Genomic DNA, 22,999 nt, shown 5'->3' with positions numbered 1-22,999 from the left:
ACCCGACACAGAGGGCAAGCTGCTACCTTCACCAATATATCTGGACTTGCCCAGACGGGTTAGAAATATCTGCTGCTTTGATACTTAAAGCTTTAAGCAGAAGAGTGAAGTAATTCTTTGAGGAAACTAGATTCTAGATTTTGGACTGGAGCAAATGTGAAATTCAAATTACCAAATAATATATATTAAAAGCACACTAATATATGCTTTAAAGGAGGGTATATATATAATTAAAAGCAAACATGTTTGCTATTAAAAACAAATGGCAAGCAAGCAAAATGAAAATATTTTACTTGTTCCTTATGTTCAACAAGTCCTTAAAAACTCTTAATATTCTCAAAAACTAATATTAGTTAAGAATAAAAAGTAAGAATAACCAAGCTTTTGGTTATTTGAATTTCACATTTTGCTCCAGTTTAATAAACACAGGTCCAGTCATTTATTACATTCTCATATAAAGTTGTAACATAAAATGTGGAAAAAGTGAAGTGCTGTGAGCACATCACTCATGCACTGAATAATTTAAAAGTTTTCTTAAAGACATTTTCTCCTATACATTTAGGCAATCCATGCAGAATTGTCCAAACTTGTGAAACGACAATCAGGAGGCAAAGATATGCAACAGTGGAGAGTCAAACCAGCAAAGGTGCTCGGAGATGACATCACCCCATTCCTCATTCCTTCTAAGAAAAAGTCTTCAGTAAGCCATTAAATAGAATAGAAACCGCACAAGTTAAAGACACCCTATGACAGACTGTTGATGCCTCTCACACAGGCAATAAGAAGTTAGTGGAAATAGAAATAAACGTATGTTCTAGGTTAGTTAGGATTGCTAATATTTCTTTGCATTTGCTAAATGACATAAAAAAATAAGTTTTTTGTATTACTTATTTCAAATGTATAAGTTTGTGTGCCCTGAGAACACCATGGCTCCAATAATCATTTTTTTTAAAAAGTAAGAATAAACACCATTGGAAGCTCCACTGATCATGTTCAAATGTGGATCAACCCCAGAAGAAATTGTAAAGCTAAATTAGTTAAAGTCGAAGCTTTGCAGAGGCTGTCAGAAGGCCCTGCTCTCTGCTCCTTCTGTGGGGAATAAACCTGATTCAGTTACACAAATTCTGATAAAACTAATGGGCCAAAAGTCCACAAGACTACTGTGTAAGGATTTTCAAAGGATACCCAAAACATTGGTACAAAAACAGTTAAGTAAAATACTAGATAAATATATAAAAACTTCAAATTAAAAAAAAAAAAAATATATATATATATATATTCTCACTCATTCTGGCATTTGGCAAATAGAAATTTCAGTAATCATAACAGATAAAAAATGGATTTAATGTCAATAAAAAACAAACAGATTGGCATCTTTTTATATTGTGTATGTAAATATCTGGCTTTAATTGTAATCAACTCAATCATTTCATTTGATATTAGGATATATCACACTCATACTCTCCCCTCTTCTGTTTTCAGGGACTTTCCTGGAAGTTCATCCTGGGAGCTCTGGTGGTGGCATTGGGCAGTTTGGTGACGTCTGTGATTATGACTGCAAGAAACTAAAAATCCTGAGCAGGAAGGAAAAATATGTAATTCACTGGAACAGTTGTCTTCCAGCAGGTTCCCCTGTATGAGCAGCACCGCCAGGAAGAAAACTGAACTTAAGCTTTGAATGTTTTTACTGAAATGTGGATTTTAGAAGAGAGTCAGCTGATAAATTTATAAAAGTTATTTGCAGTCAGTTTTATTTGGGAAAGGGATTGCCTTTATTTTTGCTTACAAAGATGCTTTAAAAAAAGTACATATAAAGTAAAATAGCTCAAAATTACATTTGATCAACGCTCCACAGAGTCCAAATGTTAAAATATATTCTACCATAAAATATTGAAGAAGATGTTGGTAAATGTAATCCTCTGAACAAATGCATCTTCAATTTCATTACAATCCTGATTCCAAAGGGAAATTTAAACAAAAACATTTGACAAACTCTTAAAATTATTAAATATGTTTAGGCTAAATCCTAATTCAGGTAATACTTATCCAAATAAATATAAAAGCTTAAATATTTCTGACAAAATACATGATGTGATTTTGTATTTATACATGTGCAGTTTACTATAAAAACCTTCATTCTGACCAAAGAATAACCCTTCACGAAACTATGTTTACAGTTAAGAGGTGAAATAGAATAAAGTAAAAACAAATGTAAACAAGCTTCATGTTGTTCCTTTTTTGAGATACAAGCAGCATGATAATCTTCATTGTTCTGTCCTCATGTTTACAGTTTACAGCAACCTTTAACAACTTTCTTCGAGAGAGCTTCATTCAATATGATCTGAGATTCTGACTCCCACTTCAATTTGCCATTTTTCTTTATTTCTCTGCAGGAACATAAGAAAGAAAGACACAGATGGATCTCAATATACTTTTAGAATAGGCATTTTTGCCACATCAACAAAAAGTTATACATTTTTGAAGGCTCACTCCTGAACCTGGCTGACCTGAGCCCCATAGAGAATGTATGAAGTATTCTCTAGAGCAGTGTTTCTCATTTCCGGTCCTCAGGTTTGTCCTACATGTTTTAGGCGTTTCCCTTCTGGCACACACCTGATTTGAATAAACGAGCGACGAACAGGCTTCTGTAAAACTTGATGGTATTGGTGGGCATTTATTGTGCCTTTATCATGCAATCGCATGAATCATGTATTCTGCAAAAGGAACGCATCTAAAATATGCGGAACATATTGAAAAACACTGCTCTGGAGGAAGGTGAAGGCATTTATTTAAACAACCTTGACTTTCTTTAGGCCTCAGCACAGGCTGATTAGCTCTGCGTCACTGACACAGTAACTCAGCTGGGCATATTAGTATATGTACTAATTCTTGAATGCATATACTGTGCAGAATGTGGGTTTTGCTTTTCAATATTTCTGTTAAATATCTTTGTTCCTAAGTCATTCGATGTTCTTATTAGTTATAAGAACATTATACTTTTTTAATGAGCTCAGGAAAAAAATCCTTTAAAAAATGTAATGTTTGAAACACTTTACCTCATGCAAAAAAGATAATCAACATTTTGATGACATAATTAGTAGAAATGTGCCATGTATAGCTTGAAAAGTAAAACACAAATCCCAACTTTCCTACCGTGCCAGATGAAGCACAGCTTCAACAATGTTAGTTCCTTCTTTGGCACTCGTTTCACAGAACATGGCGCCGTATGCCTGCAAAGGAAAGACAAAGCAAAGTGTTAACATTCTTGACTGCAGACTGTTTACTCTGACACCTTGAGGGCTGAACATCTTTATAAAACAGTCATCCATGTGGTGAAAGTAACACCTTGGCCAGCTTTTCTCCATGTGAGCTGCAAACGCAGCTTCCTTCAGGAAGTTGCTCCCGGAGGTCCACCTTGTTTCCCACAACACAAAAGGGAATTTTTTCATCTGCAGACTCCTTAAAATAAAAAAAAATAAAAAAAAAACAGAAGGAGATATACAATATGCACTACAGCCATCTGTGAAATTTATTGTCTCATCAGAGTTGCTGATACCTGAATTTGATCTATCCACTCTCTGACGTTCAGAAAGCTCTTTTCTGAGGTAACATCATAAAGCAGCAGGACTCCATGAGCTTTACGGAAAAAGGTCTTGGCGATGCTACGGAACCTAAAGCACAAGGAAGCACAGCTCTTTTTAAGTAAAGTGCATCTTTCACTGAGTCAATGTTTACGCATTTGCAGTGATGCAATCCATTTGTCCATGTCGCTACCGTCTTGATAAAACTTTTTCCTGGGGAGCGATTTACCTTTCCTGACCGGCTGTGTCCCAAATCTGCAGACTCATTGTCTCTCCGTCCACCTGCATCTTCTTCATCTGGAAATCGATACCTGGATGCAGAAATGTATCATGTTAAAATATCTGTAGACAGAAATCCACAACTGTGAGATGAATTTTTTAACAAATTTCTTAAAACCAGATCAGATGGTAAAAAGTGAAGCAGGTAGAAGCTCTCTGGATAAAATAATGCAGCGTAGACTCCTTGTTCAGGGTCTTTCCAGTGTATTTGTAAGTAAAAGACACTTGTGTATGTGAAGGCAAAATATTTACTGTTACCTACCCAACGTTGTCTGAATGTCTGCTCTAAATTCATTGAGTGTCAACCGCAACAGAAAACTGGACTTTCCAGCTCCTGCATCTCCTGCTAAAACAACACGGTACACTGGCAAAGGTCCTTCTGTCACTGTCATGTTGTCCTCTAAATCCTGCAAAGAAAGTCAAAAAGAGAATTATGAATTTGAGATCACAATAATATAAAGTGAGAGGTGCAGTTATGTTTTGCACAAATCTGAAGTTGGCATCTTGTCCCGCAGTGACAAGATGTCATACAAAGTATTATTCATGCTGAATAAGAATACAACATGAATGTTTAACCTTCTTCACTATCGAGAGCCATTTTATTCAGAATTAAATATTGTTAAAAAACAATTACTGAATACTCCAAGTAAATAATTGTCCACATGAAATAAAATTGGGGAGTTTATTTTGTCAGTTACACTTTATTCTCTACTGGCATAATTGAGCCAATAATTCATTAGTTCTATAGCTGGATCAAAGATTCTATGAATTCCTAATTAGTAATCCACAACTAGTAAGTAAGGCCTTTTTCTTTTAGCCACTGGCCCATGTCTGTTTTATTACAACATGTAGCAAAATAGAAAGAGGTATGAGCTAACTCCTGAACTAAAGAAAAAATCTGAATTTATTTAATTAATTTGAATTCCAACAAATTTGTCCATGTCTATGTTGTTGCCCGTTTGTTAGGTATCATGAATCCAAGCTTTTTTTACCTTGATGGGAAAAGCAGATAAGCGTTTTCGTAGGGATGAAGCGGTGGAGCTGGTTTGGCTGGGAGCTACAGAGACTGCAGCCTCAGACCTAACCTCTGATATCTACAACAACCAAAATAAATATAATTTTAAAAGGTTTGGAGTGAATAAAAACTGCTGCCGTTTTTAATTGATCCTGCCTTGACCTCAACGTCTGACGGGACGGACGAGTAACTGTGGTGCACGGTTTCCACAGAACTCATGCTGTCGTCAGTGTCATAGTCACTGGCTGAGCTCTCAACCGTGTCCATTGGCAAGCCGCTGTCCAGGTACTGGTCAGCCCAGGTGGACACATGGAAGATGCTGGGATTCTGCTCGGATCTCCACACACACACACACACACACACACACACACACACACACACACACACACACACACACAAATACATCAGATTATTGTGGTGACAATTGATCTTTCCTGTGATCAATCCATCTGGTCATGCAGGTGAGCACAAGGACTCCATCTACCTGCCATAATTGAGTGTGCTCTGTCGAATAGGTTTCATTCTCCTGGCCGGGATTTCGTCTTGAGGAGACAACTGTTTCGTGAATTAGAAACATTTTGTTTTACTTGTGTGCTTGGTAGAACATTGTGGTTCTTTCTGACAATGCCAGCAGGTATGAGAAAACATAGCTGAGCAAACAAGGAACTCACCCTCCTTTTAGCTGCAACCATTTGAGTGGCTAAAGCTGAGCGCAGTCCATCATTACTGTCATAAAGCTTCTTGTTCATTTCCCTGATGATGTGTTCAAGAAAATACAAGAGCATTATGATTAATATTCATACAGTTCCTTGAGGAAAACATTAAGTTGTTTCTCATTTTGTAATTTCTCTTTAGCTTTTATATTTTTCAAAGTTGTTGTTTTGGCGTTTGGTTGTCATTTCTTTCCTCTTTTGGATATGATTATAATTTAGAATTATTAGCAGCACATTACAAAACAAGTCCAGTTTGTTCCTTTTTTAAATAATTGTGTTTAAAGCAAAAACAAATAAAATAAAATAAAGAAAAACAATCAAGTTTATTTCAGCAACAAAACACTTTGCTGAATTATAACATAGCTAAAGGGATTTATGATAAATATTTTCTCCAATACAAGCTTCATTACAGGAGCTCACCAAAGATTACAGAGGCATTCAAATTTTTCATAGCAGATAGAATTCAATTCCAACAACTACAAAATCATTGTTTGTTTTTTTTCTTTTTTTCAGAAGAATCACAAGAAGCACTAATGTAGCACACAAACCAACAACAGAACCTGTCAAATAAACTACTTGCTGTGCAAACAACTGAGCTTTTCTGCTGGTAGCTGTAAGGGCACACATACAGCCACATATTTTATTGGTCTTAACAGACCAATAAAAAGAGCAGAAACCAATCTTGTACAGCGCAAAGATGCTCATTGTGTATAAACAGACGTTAGATTAGAATGACTCCGTCTCAGACGTACATTTTCAATATTATACAAATAACAGCCAGCACTATATTGCCAAAAGCATTTGGCAATATTTGCCTTGACTCAACGAGAGCTTAAGTGACTTGTGTGGTTTATCACAAAAATCTCCATAGACTCCAATTGATACAGAATGCAGTGGCCTGGTTCACTGTTTTCCAATAAGCATATTAAGGCTGTCCACAAACAACAACATGAGCTTTCTGTGAATTACAGCATTGATTTTACATTTTTTCCTCTCAGTTTCAGGTCTTGTCATCACTTTGCAAGTCCACATCTCTCTGATCTTCTGCTTATCATGACTTTTTCACAGACTTTAAGATCCACACTCTCCATTTCCCTCACTGTACTATCTATTGTTGACCTTTAGTTTTGATGCCATGTTGATATCTAAAGTTTATTTATTCTATACAATAATAATACAATAACAATCATCCAAATTTTGACATTCTTCATTAGGCCATCCAAAACAAGAAATAGGATCAAGATGGACTCACTGGAGGATCTGAATGTGATCAGAGTACGACTGATGTTCTGTCATCATCTTTTTTAATACTTCTGTTTCTCTGTGTACAACAACAACAAAATCACACACTTTCATTTCATAAAACAATGGAACAAAATTTATGAGCTGAACTAGAAAAAACAAATAAAAAAACTTTACCTTTCATGCTGGGCTTTCTGCTCTCCAAACATGTTCTTCAGCTTGTCCAGTTCAGAGTGGAGTACAGCCATGTTTGACTGGTTTTGCACCAGAGAACTTCGCAACTGCTCATTTTCCTGCACAAAGATGCACTTTAAGCAATTTAACCCAAAGTGCATGCAATACATTTGACTTGGAATCCAGAGGTCTTTACCTGTAAGAGATCACCGATCTGTTTGTTCAGTTTGATCACCTCATCTTTTGCGTGGTTTAGTTCAGAGCTCTCCTGGTTCTCCAAATTAAAGCCATACAAACATTTTGTTAGACAGCTCAAACACATTTCAGTTCTGTACTTTGCTGACAGTTTTTTTTTTAACAAATCACTTATTGTCAAATACTATAACAGGAGAAAGAGGAAAAATTTTATTTTATATACTAGGCGCTATTACTGGAAAGTGCAACATATTGAAGTAACAATGAAGTGTGGGATCACTGTTTACAGATGTCCTCAAACACATGTTTGGCTTAGGTTTAAAATAAATCTCTTGTAATTAAGGAGCCCACATATTCTACTCATCTCTGTGATCCTACTTACAAGGAAGAACTGGTTTCATCATTTGTGTTTACTATCAACTGTGGCCATCTACAGGACAAAAGTAGCAAGTACTTCCACAAGCAGACAGCTGCTGTGTTGAAACATATGCACTTTGTGTTTTATTATTCCCTGAGTACTTTCAGAAAAGGCTTATGTTAGTTCCAATAAAGTTAAAAAAAAATATATATGAGTAATATCATCAATAGTTGTGCATTTCTTTCAGACTGGTTACAATGAACAGGCACTTCTTCAAGTTTTCATGCTGTACCTAGCAAAGTAAGTCCTTTAGTCCGTTCTGATCTGGGACAATTTGTGTACAGTTTGTGTAAGTATGTAGGTATCTATACATATATATGATTAGATACTCATAAATATACATCGAGAGATAGATATAAAATACAAGGCAAATTTATTTGAGTATACTAATTTGGCCATTTCAGATTATTCTACTTCCACTTAAAGTCCCAATACAATATTTAAAGTATCTTTCAAATAAACCTGGAGCATATCTTTTACAGTTTTTAGAAAATAATGTGCATGTGTTTCAGATGTGTGTGACAGGCTGAAAGTAAACTTTGAATGCATAAGACTGTATGTATGTGTTTTCTGTGACAGGTCTACCATTAACAGTTGATCAGCTGTGGCCTGCAGATCTGCAATCTCATCGTTGTGTTTCCTCTGCATGGTTGCTATGATTCCTTCCATTTTCTTTCGCTCCTGCAAACATGAAACCAAAGCAGTCAGAGGTGAAGGCCAGCGAAGAGCTTGAAGTGGGGCTTTCATCTGACATTACAGACCCTCTTTGTGAGAAAGACGCTTAACTTGTTGAGTTCACCACAGCTATGTAGGTGGTTCTGGTAAAAACAAGCTTTTTGTTTCAGCTGGAATTAAACTGCACTCTAACTGCAACATTAATTCATTATGTTTATATTTATTTAACGGCTCCTCTTGCCAAAACAGTGATGAGTAATGTTTTGTTTAATTTTCTCCATATAAAGGCGTATCAAAGGAAAACAAATTGTACATACAGCACTCACTTTGTCTCTGGCCCGCTCCTCTGCTCTGGCTAACTGTTGCTGAATATCGTCCTCCAGCTCTGCCAGCCGACTGGTATTTAACTCTTCGGCTCTGTTTTAACAAAAGTGGAGAAGACGTGTTGGAACTGCAGGCTTAACCAAAGGTCAGGTCCACTCAGTCAAAACTTCACATTTGATGACTCTACTCAGAGCAAAACCTCACAACAAACCGACCAGAGACAAGGGAAGGACAGAGTTTTGTAAAAATGTGCCGATCTCTTTCCCCACACACATTCTCAGCACACAAATAAGAAAAGACTTTGCTAATGGCTTCCCAGACATGTTTAAAACACAATAGAGAAACATGCTTGACTTCTTATAAGGCTAAATAACTGGGCAGGCCAGTGTATTTAAAGCTTCCTGCTTCCTTGAGGGAAGGAATGTCACCTAACTCATGCTGTGCACTAATTCAATCTGAGATAGAGCTCAGACAGGGACAGAAAAATCACTATACCCATCTTCTGTATGTATATACATAGCTACATTTTTGGTAGAAGACACAAACTGAACTGAAAAGCTAGTATCTGATGAGTGTGATTGCTGAGAGCAATCACAAGACAAGAAGGACTCAGGCCGACCCAGATCTTCTCTTTGCAGATAGAGACACAACCTGCCATGCAGGATTACATCTGTAACTCTTGCCTCACTTTCAGTACATTTTGCTGTGCTAAACATGCAGTGTGAAAGTTTGACCCTTTCAAACGACAGACAGTAGAAAGTGCTGTTGAAAAAGTTGAAAACAATTTCTGATAACCACATACATGCAAGTGCAAGCAATATACAGCTTCTATGCACCTCAAATCTCAAACAGTTTTCAGACAACTGGAAATGTTAAGTTAATTTAAATCAAGATTAAAACTCACCTGTTTAGAGTTGCTTTTGAACCATAATACTTATACTTTATTATGTACCAAATAACATGTTTGATGTGTGTTGATTGTTTTAACAATGGCATTAGACAAAATGTAACATTTGTTTTCACAACTGTTGACTATATCTGTTTATGAGGCATTTTAGTTTTTCACTATGTAAAGAACTGTGAACTGACATGCTACTGAAATGTGTCAGACAAATAAATTTGATTAAGTGTGGATTTAACACTGCAGACTTTGCTGTGCTGGGCACCTGAAGCTTAGGACTGTGCAGTTATTTAAATGTTCATTTCAATTTTAATTACTAAATTAATTACTATTTTAACTAAAAGAAATCCCTCTCCTATCCTACTGCACAAAGAGAAACACTGTTAAATGGAGAATGTGTGCATTACATACATCAGATCTAACAAATCTAATTTTACCCAACCAACTTTGCAATTGTGACAACAAAAACATGTCCTATTACTATTAGGTTAATTAGTTAACCTAATAGTTAATACATTATTATTATTTGTACTACACAACAGAGTGCTTCTAGTATCTGAAAGTTGTTGCCATTAATGTTGCCTAACCAAGATATAAAGCTAAGTTTAACCTACAAGTAAATTTTTCAAAGAAAATTATTTCAGTTATGTTAACTGTGTACATTCTAATGTTAAAAGAAAGAAATTACAAAGAAGGAAATACAAGACTGTCTACAATAGTCTCAGTTAATCTTGGAAAACATTTACAAAGTTATTTGTTAACATTTAAAGAACTTAGCATAGTAAAAGTGACTGAGAAATTGCTACTGAACATGCTAACATCAGGAAGCCATAAGAAAAAAAAATTAAAAAACTTTTTTGGCAGATTTTCAGTAAATTTGACTTTTTATTTTTGAGAAAAAAACATTAAATAAAGCAATCACCATTTAAAAGTTGTAATGCATTACAAGGACAACGGCTCGCTTCACTGACCCTACAAACGGAAAACTTGCATTATTTTTCTTACCTCTTCAAACTGGTCTCAAACTGTTCACTCACTAGTTTGTTTTCCAAGCTTAGACTGACAAGGGAGTGGATGGTTTCCTCATATGCCTGCAGAAGAGTTGTGTTTGCAGAGGAGTGAATGGCCTGGTAAAGGTCAGCCAGCTGTTCCCTGAGACTATAAGGATTAGAACAAAAACTTACAAACAGCAATGAGAAGGAAACAGCAACCAAACATTCAAAAGAAATGAGATACTGAGGAACAAGTGATATGTAGATGAATAACCTCTTTTAAAAGTGTGATTGTAAAAATAAGTTAAAGTTTTCATATGATTGTTACTAAGCGCATTTTCAAAATACACATCCACTGGCCATCTGTGGCATATTTAATTGATTGTTCAAACTTTAAGTTTATCGTTCCCAAATCAATGCAGTTTCATTGCAACAAGTACGCTTTACCTGAATGCTTAATTGAAGTTAAATGAATTAAAAAGATAAACAGATTTTATTTCAGATTATTTTCAGGAACATTTCATGCAAGGTTTTTCTCATCATTTCTACAGAAGCTATTTGGTAAAAAAGTTTTGACAAGTTACAAAATAAAAAATGACAAAATTAGAGGACTTTAAAATGGTAAATGGCCTGTACTTGTATATTCCTTCACCGAGTCCACAAGACCCCAAAAGTGTTTCACTTTTTCATCAGTATTAAGGAATTATTGACTTAACCAAGCTGATGTATCTTGTTGAAATGTTACTTGTAAGTTAGTTTTCTTTTATTTCAAGTGCACCAAGATATTTTCACTAGAAACTGGACCAAACGTTCTTGGTAAGATTGTGTTTTGCAGTGCACAGTAAATAACACAATACCATGATGATAACAATAACCCATCATTCTGATGGGTTGTTTTTGGTTAGTAGGGACAGTGGTAAGGAAAACAGATGGGAATAAATACAAGAAAATCTTAGAAGAGACTAAACATGATTTAGAATAGAAAATAAACAAACAGTCTTCACTGCCTGGAAAAGCAACAGCAGATATAAATGTTCAGACAATTTATTTATTTATTTATTTTAAGTATTAAGAGCAATATGTATATATAGAAACAAGCTTCCAACCCAGACTTAAGTTTGGATTGGAAGTTCACCTTCAAGCCAAAATATTTAGACAACATTAAATTAGAATGGTTTAGAACAGAGCATTATAAAGTATTAGAATAGTCATGTCAAAGAGCAAACCTAAATCCCACTGTAAATTTGATTTCAAAAGATGCTCAGCAATGAATCTGACCTTGTTAAGAAGTTTTTGTCCCGTAAGTTGACGCCACACTTTTTGGATTTGTAAAATGTTAAAGCCATGTCTTACTTTTCTATTGCACGACTCTGTTAGTAAAGTTTGTGGTTGTAGTAAAAGAATATGATCGTGCAAAACATTTTAGCTAAGAAGTGCTGCAATCACAGGTATGTGAATCCTGTTCAAAGTGAGACCCTGGTCCGGTTATTGACTTTACCTTCCAGAGAGGACAAACTCCTCATCCAGCCTGTCCACAAACTCTTCCCACGGAGTCGGAGCTGCTCCAGCGCCAAATGACGCCAAGTTGAGAGTCTCTGAAACCTCCTGAAACCTGGAGGAAAAGCGGCTGTAGTCGATGTAGCCGTCCTCACAAGCTCCGAACTTATCGAACAGAGTTTGGACCTCAGTGTTCGGGACGCTGAGCTCATTGCAGACCACTGTGAAGTCCTCATACTCGATCCTCCCGGACTTGTTTACATCGCAAGCGGAAAACAACCGTCGAAGACTGGGTCGGTTCATAGTTTCTGATAAAAAAAAAAATCGCACTCAAATTCGAGAGTATGAAATTTTAGACAGGGTCACCCACCTCCCTCTGGATGTACGCGGTTCAGCGGCGTCTGAGACAAACAGACCATCTGTCCTCCTACCAAAACACGGATTGGTCCAGGTGTCGGTGTGGGCGGTGCCACCCAGGTTGGTTAGGCTTATGCATGGTGAGAGAAACGAAGGTAACCTGCTGCAGATCCAGGAGAGATAAGCAAGTGCTTACGTCTGTTTGCTTTTGGTGTGTAATGTGGAGGATTTTATCACAGACACTTCTTCACTTCTCTATTGGAAACAATGCGTCATCCCAACACAGAAGCCAAGAAGAAAACAATTATTGGGATCTATTAACAAAAAAATCATCTAATAGAATGGCTCACTTTAGTTTCCTCTTCACAGTAAAATGGACATGTGGTAAGATGTATTTGTTTAATTTAAATTGCAATAATTATATTTTACTAATGATAAAACTGTGGAAATTATTTTATTTTGGTTATAAACCTTTATACAATTGTCACTCTTGTGAAATATGAATTAAATTTGCAAAGCCCAGTTTCCATTGTAAAATATGGTTTATGTAAAAAATATGTAAATATGTAAAAATGTATAACATTAGTCATGATAAATAAATTAGCTTCAAATCTTGAACAAATGTATGAAGTGGCAAATGTATTTACTCCATTTTGCCTCATCATAACTCACAGTGATTTTGAAGCAAGCGGGGAAAAAAATACTTTTTTAATCTTTATTTGAAAAATTAAAATAAAGTGCTTTTTATATACAATACAAAAACAAAACAAAACAGTAGTGATATATGATACAAAAATACAATTCACAATACCTGTACATTGGCAGCTGAATTTACAAAATAACTTTACAAAACCTGTTTACTGGCTGTACAATGCATGTTGACAGGAGTCTGCGCAACGTGTGCTATCTAATAGAAGGCCTGACTACAGTGGTTCATTAGGAGAGAGAGCAGACGACAATACTTTTACAGTGGCATTATTAGTTTCAGCTTGTATTCAATGTACCTGCACATCTTTTTGAGTAAAATATCGCCACAATGCATTTGACTAGAGCACATTTATTGTTGTTCATGGCAGTCACTTCACCAAAAGCTGCCATTTGTTTATGTTAACAGTCAAAGCATGAGTCTTTTACACTGCATGAGTGATTGCAGCTAGGCAGTCTCAGGAAAAAAAGCAAACACTTTTATAGGAAATGTAATACTTGAATATTTTTTTTTTTGAAGATGTGTTTAGGAGTTGTGATTGAGGAAAAAAAATCAGTCCCTGGCTGAGCCTGAAGCCATCCAATCAGTAAAAAAACTTAATAAAACACCTAATGAGCTATGTTCAATGACACAGAGACAGTTGTGCCACTATTACATGATAGTACGAATCTTTTTACCGTTTTCAATTATTTCCACGTATGGCCATTTTTCTGACACCTTGCAGTGTCTCATATAACTCTAAAGCTCGGACCTGGTTAGTTTATCATCTCAAGAGGCACGTCACCTGATTTTTGTTTCAGAAGGCATTTTAATCCCATTTGCCGAGGCAAATTTATACTCAGATCCACAACCTGCAACATAATAAGGCTTTTTAACATCATGTGCAAATCCCACAGTAATATGCCTGTTCTTTACTTTGTCACAAAGCTAAAGTCAAACTAAAACACAACATATGAATGATGAACTATCCATGAATTTAGCAGTTATTGTACTTTGTCATTCATTATTTCTGCATAAATATGATTACTCAGTGCAGTGGTTCATATATTTGCCTCTGGATGGGAATGGATCTTATTGCTCTTATGGTCGCTCAAAACTATTTAAGCAGGCAGAGGTTGTTTTTTTTATACTTTTCATCTTTAAGACTCATTGGCTAACAATTTAACACTGAGGCTATACAGATGTGGGACGTTTAAGTCAGAATATTTCTATTTTTATTCCTACTTCCCTGTGACAACAGTGATAGATATTTGAAACGGTGAAGAAGGGGTTATAAAAAATGTTTCTGTGCAACCAAAACATTTTGCCACATCGTGATGATAAATATTTATACAGTTTCATCATGCTGCAATAAATCAGCCGCCACAGATTTACATAACAGTCCTGGACCCTCATAATCTGTCCGATTTTGCCAGCCTGTCAAGGTTTTCACTGCCTTCTGCTCTGGAGCGCTCCACAAATGGCTAGAATATGCTGCATATTTGAAGATTGTATAAAGAGTAGCTTTGCTCTTTTTTTTAGTGGCACTGATTCTAAAGTAATTCACAGCAACAAAACCTTGTGCTTACCCAGTCTCGAGGTGAGGTTATCCTATGTTGATCAACCTCACTTCACATTATTCGCTTTGCATAGACTGCCGATCTTGTGACTAATACAGTGATGAAAAACAGAATGAGATTTCTCTCTGTGTCTCATGTAGAAACAGAAAAACTTATAAAAGTCAAAATTCATCATAAGAATATTTACATACTTAAGAGCATATCAGTCTTCATCTATGTATATACTTATTCTTCTTCCCTTGTAGCAGTCGAGTTTGTGGAATTTATGTGAAATTTTAATGCTTTCTAAAGTGCCTTGCAAAAGTTTTCATAATCTTTGAACTTTTTCATATCTTGTCACATTACAACCATAAACGTCAACGGATTTTGCTGGACCTTTCTGTGAAAGACCAACAAAAGGTACCACTGGATTCCTTCCACAGAATCAAGTGGAAGAAAAAAAGTTTTGTTTTTTTGTCAAATAAAAATGTGAAAAGTGCTGTGTACTCTTCTGTTAAACCTTTTTAATCTGATACTCCTAAAATAAAGTTGAGTGCAACCAGCTATTTTCCAGAAATACCTGATTAGTAATGTGAGGTCCCTTGTGGGTAATTTTATCTTAGTGTAAAAACATTATAGATCAAATAGCATCGTGAAGACCAAGGAACACAGAAAACAGGTCAGAGATGAAATTCTATGGAAGCTTAAGAAAGATTATAAATCAAAAATCACAACCTTTGGATGTCTTACAGACCAAAGGTCATTTGAAAATGGAAATAGTATGTCACAACAGTAAATTTACCAAGACATAATTGTCCACTTAAACTCAGAGGCTGGACAAGAAGATCATTAATAAAAAAAAAAAAAAAAAAAAAAAAAAAGATGAGAGGCACATGATAATTTTGGATTAGATGCAGAAAAGCATAACTCCAGCAGGAGACTCTGTTAAGAGGACAGATTTACAAATCCTTCCTTAATGGAAAAGAAACAAGAAGGAATTAATTGTTGAATCCAAATTAAAATAAGTTTTGTTTTAAGTTCAGCACAGCCAAGAGCTATTTGGACCCTGTGCAAAATGCCGAATGGTAGAAAAGTAACACTCATTGTATTGAAAATATCAGTACTACCAGAGTGAAAAATAAATGTGTCAGAATCATGACACAATCATAGATGCCTTTCTTCAAAAGGAATAGGGAATCTGGTCAGACTTTATGAGACAGATCAAGGTAAAGAGCAATCCTATAATGTGGAACGCCAGACTGAAGTTCACATCCTAGCAGAACAATAAACCCATCAACCCAGAGGTAGAATGGAATGACTTTGATCAAAGCTTATTCATATATTATGATGTCCTTGTGAAAATCTACACCTTAATCCAATCGGGATTAAATGATTGAAAAATTCTACTGAAAGATCTCAGTGTATGGATGTTTGAACCTGACAGAGAAATACTGCATGTTTGTTTTTTTCATAAAAAAAAAACATAATAAAAAATAAATAAAACCATCTACTTCACAATGATACACTACATTGTGGTAATGTATCGAGCAAAAATCTTAATAACACACATTTTGTGGTTGTAGTGCCACAAAATATAGAAAAATTCAAAGAACTTGAAAACTTTTAAAAGGCACTTTGTCATATTAAATGCGCTTTTTATATTTTCTTTTTTCCACAACTGAAAAACCATGTCTTTCCATTGTTTGACTTGTTTGTATATGAGTTGATGTTTGTAACACGCACTAATTAGTGTGTAGCTTCAGTGAAGCGCAAACACTTATAGATGGCAGAACGACAATGAAACATTAGAAACCGTCTCAAAATCAGTGACATAAACCTTGAGAAACATTCTGCATTTCCAAGCATTAGCAGTGCATTTTATGGACGGAGAAAGTTGAAATGCCCTGAAACACAATCCCTTACCAGTGGTTTTGATGCCACCTCTGTGCTTGTTATATTCATGTGAGCTATGTGAGAGAGCATCAGAAGGCAAACTGGAAGTTGCTCCGAATGCACCATGTGAAGGAGAAAAATAAAATGAAATGCACACTGAACCACAGGGACAGAACAAAAGTAGACAAAGTGCAAAATATCTGTAATGAATGTTTCACTGTCGGAGTGCTGCACTCTTCCTCCTATAAATTTGAGTCTTTACCACCAAGCGCACTCTTTCTAGCCCTTTGCAGACAGTCTCACACTATAGAGTCTTTAATCTCAGAGCCTAGTCTGACTCGAGGCCGTGGGCATGAGGGAGAAATCTCTACATGGCTCTCTTTTAAGTTCAGAGGCCTCTTTTCTGACTCTGAGAAGCTCTTGGTGTTGTCGGGCGAGGAGCACTCATGAGGTGGAGTGCTGCAAAGGTAGTTGTCATTAAGGGTTTGGTACCCTTTGTGATCTGACGCCGATGTTGTGACGGTGCTGCCGTTTAGTGGTAAATTCTCAGCAGGTTTGCCCACTATTCGGGGCTTCTTCTGCTGCATATTGGGGCACTCCCCTTCCTTCAGCATGGATTTCATGTGGTCACGGTTCCTGTAGATCACAAACAGAGAGAAGACCACCACGGAAAATCCCAGGAGAGCGCATACAACAATCAGCTCATTCCAGTAGGTTTTGGTGTTTATCTGAGGAGAGAGGGTTTCTCCTGGCAGAAAAATAACTTCCTCTTGGGAAAGCTGTGGCACACGGGAACGGCCCGTCAAGGTGGTGCTCTCCTGCCTGGCTTCGCCCCTCACGCAGTAGTTTGCCAGCAACTCCATGAAGCCTTCCTCCACTGACCAGCACTCGTAGGTTTCCTGCCTGCCGGCCTGAGCGACCACCACCAGTCCCCCCTCTGGGCTGGGATAGTGGAAGTGACCTGTGCCTTCGCTGAATTGCCACTTTCTCTCAGCCAAATTGGAGCGCAGCTTGCATGGCAGTACTTTGAAAGTGTTGGCCGGGATTATGATTGCCTGGCATGAAGATGCTCCTGTGTGAAGGCAAAGCAGAAAAAAATGTTGCAAGCTGTGCTATCTGAATAATAATTGACTTCACACAATAAGTTGACAGCTTTAAGAGGAGCAGTTCACCTACGTGTTGGAGGATGATTAGCAACCCGTGGGCTTGGCTTCTTGCAAATGACTGATGTATTTGCTTCATCTACATCCTGCTGCAGAGCACTGAAACACATGCATCAAATCATTAGGACTTGTGTTTGCATCATCTAATATTTGCATTTCATACTGGGTTTTAGCCAGAATATTGTGTGGAGTGGCTCATACTTGCTTGCAGGAGCACTTCTGATGTCTACGCACTGCCCCTTGTTCCAGACACAGTATGGATCCCTGGAAAGGATGCACTCCCCACAGCTCTGATAATTAGTGCAGTTAGCTAGTGGAACCTCCACAAGTTCAGAGAGAGATGAAACATAAAGCCGACCCTGGAGAAGACAGGAGGCATTAGACAAATGTCTGTGTGACTTTTTTTTATTGACTTCCATGTCCACTCCTGGTGTAATCATTCTGGAGAGGGTTTTTTTTAACCATTTTAAATAGTATTTATTTACCCTGATTTAAAAATGGAAGTTTATGTATGCTGAGATTCAGAAAGTCTAACACATCCACATGTAGTAAGTATGCAGCTCCAACAAAGAAAATGCATCATTTGCTGTAGAGGAAAGCTCTTTACCATTGGGAAAATTCTTGAAAAACCTTTTAGGATTGTTTAAGTTGTATAATGAGAAAGCTTCAGAGGTGGATTATTCCCTTACCTTCTCAGTGTCCAGCTCAATTTGGTGCACTGGTTTAGAGTCACGGAAGATTATCATCTCTTCAATAATGTGCATCTTGTTTTTGATGTTAATGGCCTTATGGAGTCTTCCATCATCTACAGAACACATAGAGTAGCTTAAAATGAGACAAGACTCGTGTTAAAAGGAACAGCCTACAATTTAGAGCCAGAAAACAGACCCCTTGCATGAATCATAAATAACTAACAATCATTCTTTCCATTGTTTCCCAAATCATTGAGACAATTAAAAATCCTTTTTTTTATTATTATTATTAATATTTTTTATAAGTACTTTTGAAGTCAAGTTACTCTAAATTGGAAACACCACCACGCTGTAGGGGGGTTGATTTTGTATATTTAATATAGAGTAAAAGTGATAGACTGAAAACAAGCTGAAAAACCTAAAAAGAAAATTTCCTAATTGTAACATATGCCATGCAAGACAAAACATATTTTTGTCTTTAAAAGGCATGCTTGAAAGCACCGCCTTCAATGTTGGTGGAAAGTGCCTTACCTGTGCCAATGAAAAGAACATTGTACACCTTTTTAGCTGTCAGGACTCCATGGACAACAATCTGTGTATAGCGTACGTTACGCTTCAGCAGGAGAGGTTGGCTGCGAATCACGCTGTCCATCAGGAAGTGGTCTTTCACAAAATTCAGCACCTTGTCTGGCATGTGCAGCGAGGAAGAGATTCCGAGACTTTTGGCAGTATTTGTAATACACTATGGGAAACAGAACAAGTAATCTTATTTAAACATTCTATCACACTTGATTAAAACACAAACAGTGGTTTGGTAGAATCTTTATCAAATAGCAGTCCGCTCATTAATCATTGAGATCATAACTGATGTGCAGACCGAAACATGTCTGTCTTGCAACTGACAAGACAGTGTGTTGACGTTAATATGTGTTCAGGTTCTCCAGCAGAGGGCAGCAAATATGTACTCACAGCTCCAGGCCGAGGCTCTGGGACAGGATGATTGTATGTATACCACTGCTGGGTCTCTCTGTTGACCTCACGGTAGCGCCCATTGAAAGCCTTTTCCACTTGGTCCATCGTGAACGAACAAACTGCAGAGCTTCCTGATGCACCTTTATACCTTAGGGACAAAAAAGTTTCGTAAAAATACTAGAAATTGCCCTTAAGACTCCACAAAAAGTGTAGGTTTCTAGCAGGAATATTCCCAGAAGTAGTACACACAGTTTTCTCTCATGCAGCATCAAAATCAGAGTCCCTACTTTCTAAAGGGACTACATTAATTTCGTGCCCAACAATCGTACTCATGTTAGTATTATCCCTGTCAGATTTAGATGTCTTAATGTAAACATAGGTCTGTTTTGATATATGTTATACATACTAGAAATATTTTGCCAAATTTTGTTGGTATGGTGTTTTAAACATTTATCCTCACCACTGAGATGTGAAGACTCCATAAAACATAGTGTTTTTCCAGTCCCCAGGACTCGGCGTAAGAACAAACATGTCTTGAATTATATTGAAGGGAAAACCATCATCAGGCAGCGAGCACAGGAGCTGGGCCTTTAAGAAAGTGGTCCACTTCTTCTGTAATACCCTCTCACCTCCAACGTCGCCCTACAAAACAAATTCTGGAGGTTAAAAGCATAAAATAAAGTTCCCGAAGACCTGTATGGAATATTCAAAATTGTTAACAGGTCATTTCATTTTCTTTTCACTTATTTCTGAAAATATAGGCAGAGTGTGTTTGGTCCAAAATTGGATCTGATTAACCAGAGAAGAAGGAAAAATGGTAGGGCTCAATCAGCTTTGCTTCCCACAGAGATTTACCCCAAGGCAGAATGCTTCTAGGTCATGAAAACAAACTACATCAACATAACAGGCATGTATAAAACACACTTAGGCCTCTGAAGAGGGCAAGTGCTCTAAGTAAAAAAGAGAAAGAAACAATATCCCCCAACAACCTCTCTTCCCTGACATAGGCCCTCTGATTTGCTGCCCTTGGCACAGTTCTTTATAGTGCTATGAGTAACACAGGACCTTGTTGACATGAGAGCTAATTATGCTGAGAGACAGGAGTGGAAGTTTGATGTCTGATCTGATGGATTTAAGACTCAGATGCGATTGTTCCCACATATCCAAAACGATGAAAGGATGATGATCAGAAGACGAAACAAAAACAACAACACCTGAATGATCTAAATGACCTAAAACCTTGGTTAGGTACCCGCCTAGGAGACTACTGGAGCCCTGCTGGGGATGAAATGATCCATAACAAATACTGAAGCAATGACTGTTGTTATTGCAGTAACCCAGGCAGATAATAGGGAACATACCTCCCCATGTTTTATAATTTAAAGCTACTGTGATCTTAAACTGACTACTAAATAATTGAAGCAAATGCATTCTGTTCATTAATCCTCTTGTAAAAGCATCCCTTGTTCAAAAGGCAGCTCATGGACAGGCCAGCCGGCAAAAGCAGCTTTCTGGGAAACAGAGCAAATCACGCAAATGAGAAAACACTTTGTTTTGTTTGTTCCCGCCAAAGCATTGTTTATCCAGGTTGGTCCCGGTGATGCAGAGCTAAAGCAGCAAACACCTGAACATGCATAATGACAGAGAAAGCACCGTCTGCAGAGACTTAAACTGGCTTTGGGGAGATAACAGAAACAAACTGTAGATTTTTGTATTTTATTTAAACCATTTGTAGCCAATTATACTGGCTTTTGTTCTTCTGGCTTACATTCAACACTTAAGGATTCTTGTTCAAGTTTGTGGAAATTCCCTTTTGGGTAATTTGTACCAGGAAACTTTAAGATAATTTCCTCATTTTACAATTTCTGAGAAACCTATGAGTGGTTGATTACTTGATTCTGGTAAATGGAGCCTTTAAACTGAATGTTTGGAAAACTTAAGCAAATAGTTGAATAATGAAAGTTTAAACCTTTTGGGCGATGCCTGGTGGAGATTAATGCCCAGGAGTTCAACTTTTGTCTAATGTCATTTCAGTCTGTAAGCTTGAATTAGTCATATTAAATCCCCCGAAGAAATGCAAACATTTAAGTTTAGTTTCTGTCAGTGTAACTTAACATACTTACATAAATACTCTTAATTTGACATCTATTTTATAATCTGTAAAAAAAAAAATCCTTCTCAAGAATTACTTTTATTTTTCTGTGTCCATCACACATTTGAATAATTAATTAATTAATTTACTTATTTATGATGGAGAACTGATTGAAAAATTAATAAAACAAATGTGCTGACTCAAATTCCACAAAGTATAACAATTGGGAAAAGTGTTCAAATTTGCTGAATAAGAAATTAACAATACATTTTCTAGGTTGTTTAAAGGCTTATTTTTTTATTAAAAATTTTGACTCTTTGTTCAGAGGATTTGAAGAAAGGCCTTCAAAGCCTTCATAACTGCCAAACAGCTTGTGCAGAGGAAAAGAGAAAAGAACACAAAGTCTGCCTCTCTGGGCTTCTGTCTGCCTTAAGATCCCACTTAAAAAATTAAGAGTGGTGCTGCTTTTTTGGCTTGCAGGATGTTAGGCGGTGTTATGAACGGGGGAGAAAAAGAAAAACTTTTAAAGATACTTTAAACACTTTTAAAGAAAAGGACATTTGTCAAAATTCTGACAAATGTATTAAAGCGATACACCATAAACATATCTTTCTTGTCTAGCAAACTAATCAGGTCTGGCTGTGACTCAACTGGACTTTCTCACTGGTTCTTCTCTATGGGTTATGTGTGAGTCTCTTCACTCAGCTGGCAGTTTCTGAACAGAAAGCCAGCCAGTCATACGAGGACTTTGTAAGACATGCAGCCAAGACATGTTGGTGAACAATTATGAAATATATTTTAGATATATAATGTTTCCTTGCATGTTCTTTAAACTTAGGGCGGTCCAAAGACTGTAAATAAACGTTCACGAAACACTATCTTCTAGCTGGAGTTGCTTTATTTTTGAAAGTTTAACAAATTAATCATTCAATTTATGGATAACGCATATAAAAAATACTATCGCACATCTTAATAGACAGTCAGAGACTTTGGTTGAGAGACATTTTGGGTCAAATAAATGTTGATGCATTGGAGAAGGTGTAGGAGGGCCACAGTGTAGCATAAGAGGTTACATCTAGATCTAAAATGTCTGTGAATATTATATTCGTAGAAATATTTCTGGGTGAAAGGTCACCATACATTTGTCTGAGCTGCAATGACAATATAATTTCAGAAGCATGTAAATACTTGCTGTCTTTAACAAATATCTTTTAAGGTCAACATTCCACAACTGATAAAATCAAATACTACTACAACTGAAGCGGCTGTCTGTTGATTGAATCCAGATCTGAAGACAAACATTTGTTCCTTAGGAATTTAAAGATGAGATTTGGAAAAGAAAACAAAAAAAAAAAGAATCAAACAAAGCGAACAGATGGAAGGGACATGTTTTCCCTATATCACCACCCAGTAGGAGTACATGCAAGATGTATTTAAGCTGAAAGCAGCTTTACAAAGATGATACATGTGCATTTAGAGGAGGCAGACTGAGAACAAATACATAAAATGGACAAACAACCCTCGCCTCCATCTGGTTCGATATAATCCTAGAGTGACTGCAGGGCTAGATGTTGCTTAAG

General features: G+C 36.7%; 3 protein-coding genes across 7 annotated transcripts in view; 1 reads left to right on the top strand and 2 right to left on the bottom strand.

The window, feature by feature from the left end:
* Positions 1-2,198, top strand: part of fkbp16 (FKBP prolyl isomerase 16) — a 33,174-nt gene extending 30,976 nt beyond the window's left edge. For 2 of the 3 annotated variants that reach the window (XM_055024152.1, XM_055024069.1), the window contains 2 exons: positions 563-700; positions 1,483-2,195. In XM_055024152.1, coding sequence (XP_054880127.1) covers positions 563-700; positions 1,483-1,569 — 225 coding nt within the window. In that variant the 3' untranslated portion in view covers positions 1,570-2,195. Of the gene's footprint in view, positions 1-562; positions 701-1,482 lie in introns of all 3 variants that reach the window. The other variant, XM_055024214.1, reaches the window with a different exon arrangement.
* Positions 2,199-12,341, bottom strand: zgc:162879 (ras and EF-hand domain-containing protein). 2 transcript variants are annotated; one of them, XM_055023928.1, is made up of 17 exons: positions 12,008-12,341; positions 10,523-10,675; positions 8,610-8,709; positions 8,203-8,298; positions 7,201-7,278; positions 7,008-7,123; positions 6,841-6,909; positions 5,547-5,628; positions 5,360-5,430; positions 5,038-5,212; positions 4,853-4,954; positions 4,123-4,267; positions 3,811-3,892; positions 3,557-3,671; positions 3,346-3,459; positions 3,154-3,230; positions 2,199-2,387 (listed from the first exon to the last, which is right to left on the bottom strand). In XM_055023928.1, the coding sequence occupies exons 1-17, from the start codon at positions 12,307-12,309 to the stop codon at positions 2,285-2,287; spliced, it is 1,980 nt and encodes a 659-aa protein (XP_054879903.1). In that variant the 5' UTR covers positions 12,310-12,341; the 3' UTR covers positions 2,199-2,284. The 2 variants fall into 2 exon arrangements, with proteins under 2 accessions (XP_054879903.1, XP_054879979.1); XM_055024004.1 differs by having other exon boundaries at positions 8,619-8,709.
* A 723-nt stretch (positions 12,342-13,064) lies between these two features.
* The window catches only part of sema4ba (sema domain, immunoglobulin domain (Ig), transmembrane domain (TM) and short cytoplasmic domain, (semaphorin) 4Ba), a 53,435-nt gene continuing 43,500 nt past the window's right edge, over positions 13,065-22,999 (bottom strand). For both annotated transcript variants that reach the window (XM_055037217.1, XM_055037208.1), the window contains exons 9-15: positions 19,788-19,969; positions 19,325-19,475; positions 18,887-19,097; positions 18,353-18,468; positions 17,865-18,022; positions 17,677-17,762; positions 13,065-17,572 (exon numbers count right to left, since the gene is read on the bottom strand). In XM_055037217.1, the coding sequence (XP_054893192.1) occupies positions 16,800-17,572; positions 17,677-17,762; positions 17,865-18,022; positions 18,353-18,468; positions 18,887-19,097; positions 19,325-19,475; positions 19,788-19,969 (1,677 nt within the window). In that variant the 3' untranslated portion in view covers positions 13,065-16,799. The remainder of the gene's footprint in view (positions 17,573-17,676; positions 17,763-17,864; positions 18,023-18,352; positions 18,469-18,886; positions 19,098-19,324; positions 19,476-19,787; positions 19,970-22,999) is intronic.

The sequence above is a fragment of the Poeciliopsis prolifica genome, unplaced genomic scaffold (genome assembly GCF_027474105.1).
Source record: "Poeciliopsis prolifica strain line A6 unplaced genomic scaffold, Auburn_PproV2 SCAFFOLD001, whole genome shotgun sequence".
Taxonomy (NCBI): domain Eukaryota; kingdom Metazoa; phylum Chordata; class Actinopteri; order Cyprinodontiformes; family Poeciliidae; genus Poeciliopsis; species Poeciliopsis prolifica.
Note: the sequence above shows the minus strand (reverse complement) of the source record. Positions and strands in the feature narration are given on the sequence as shown.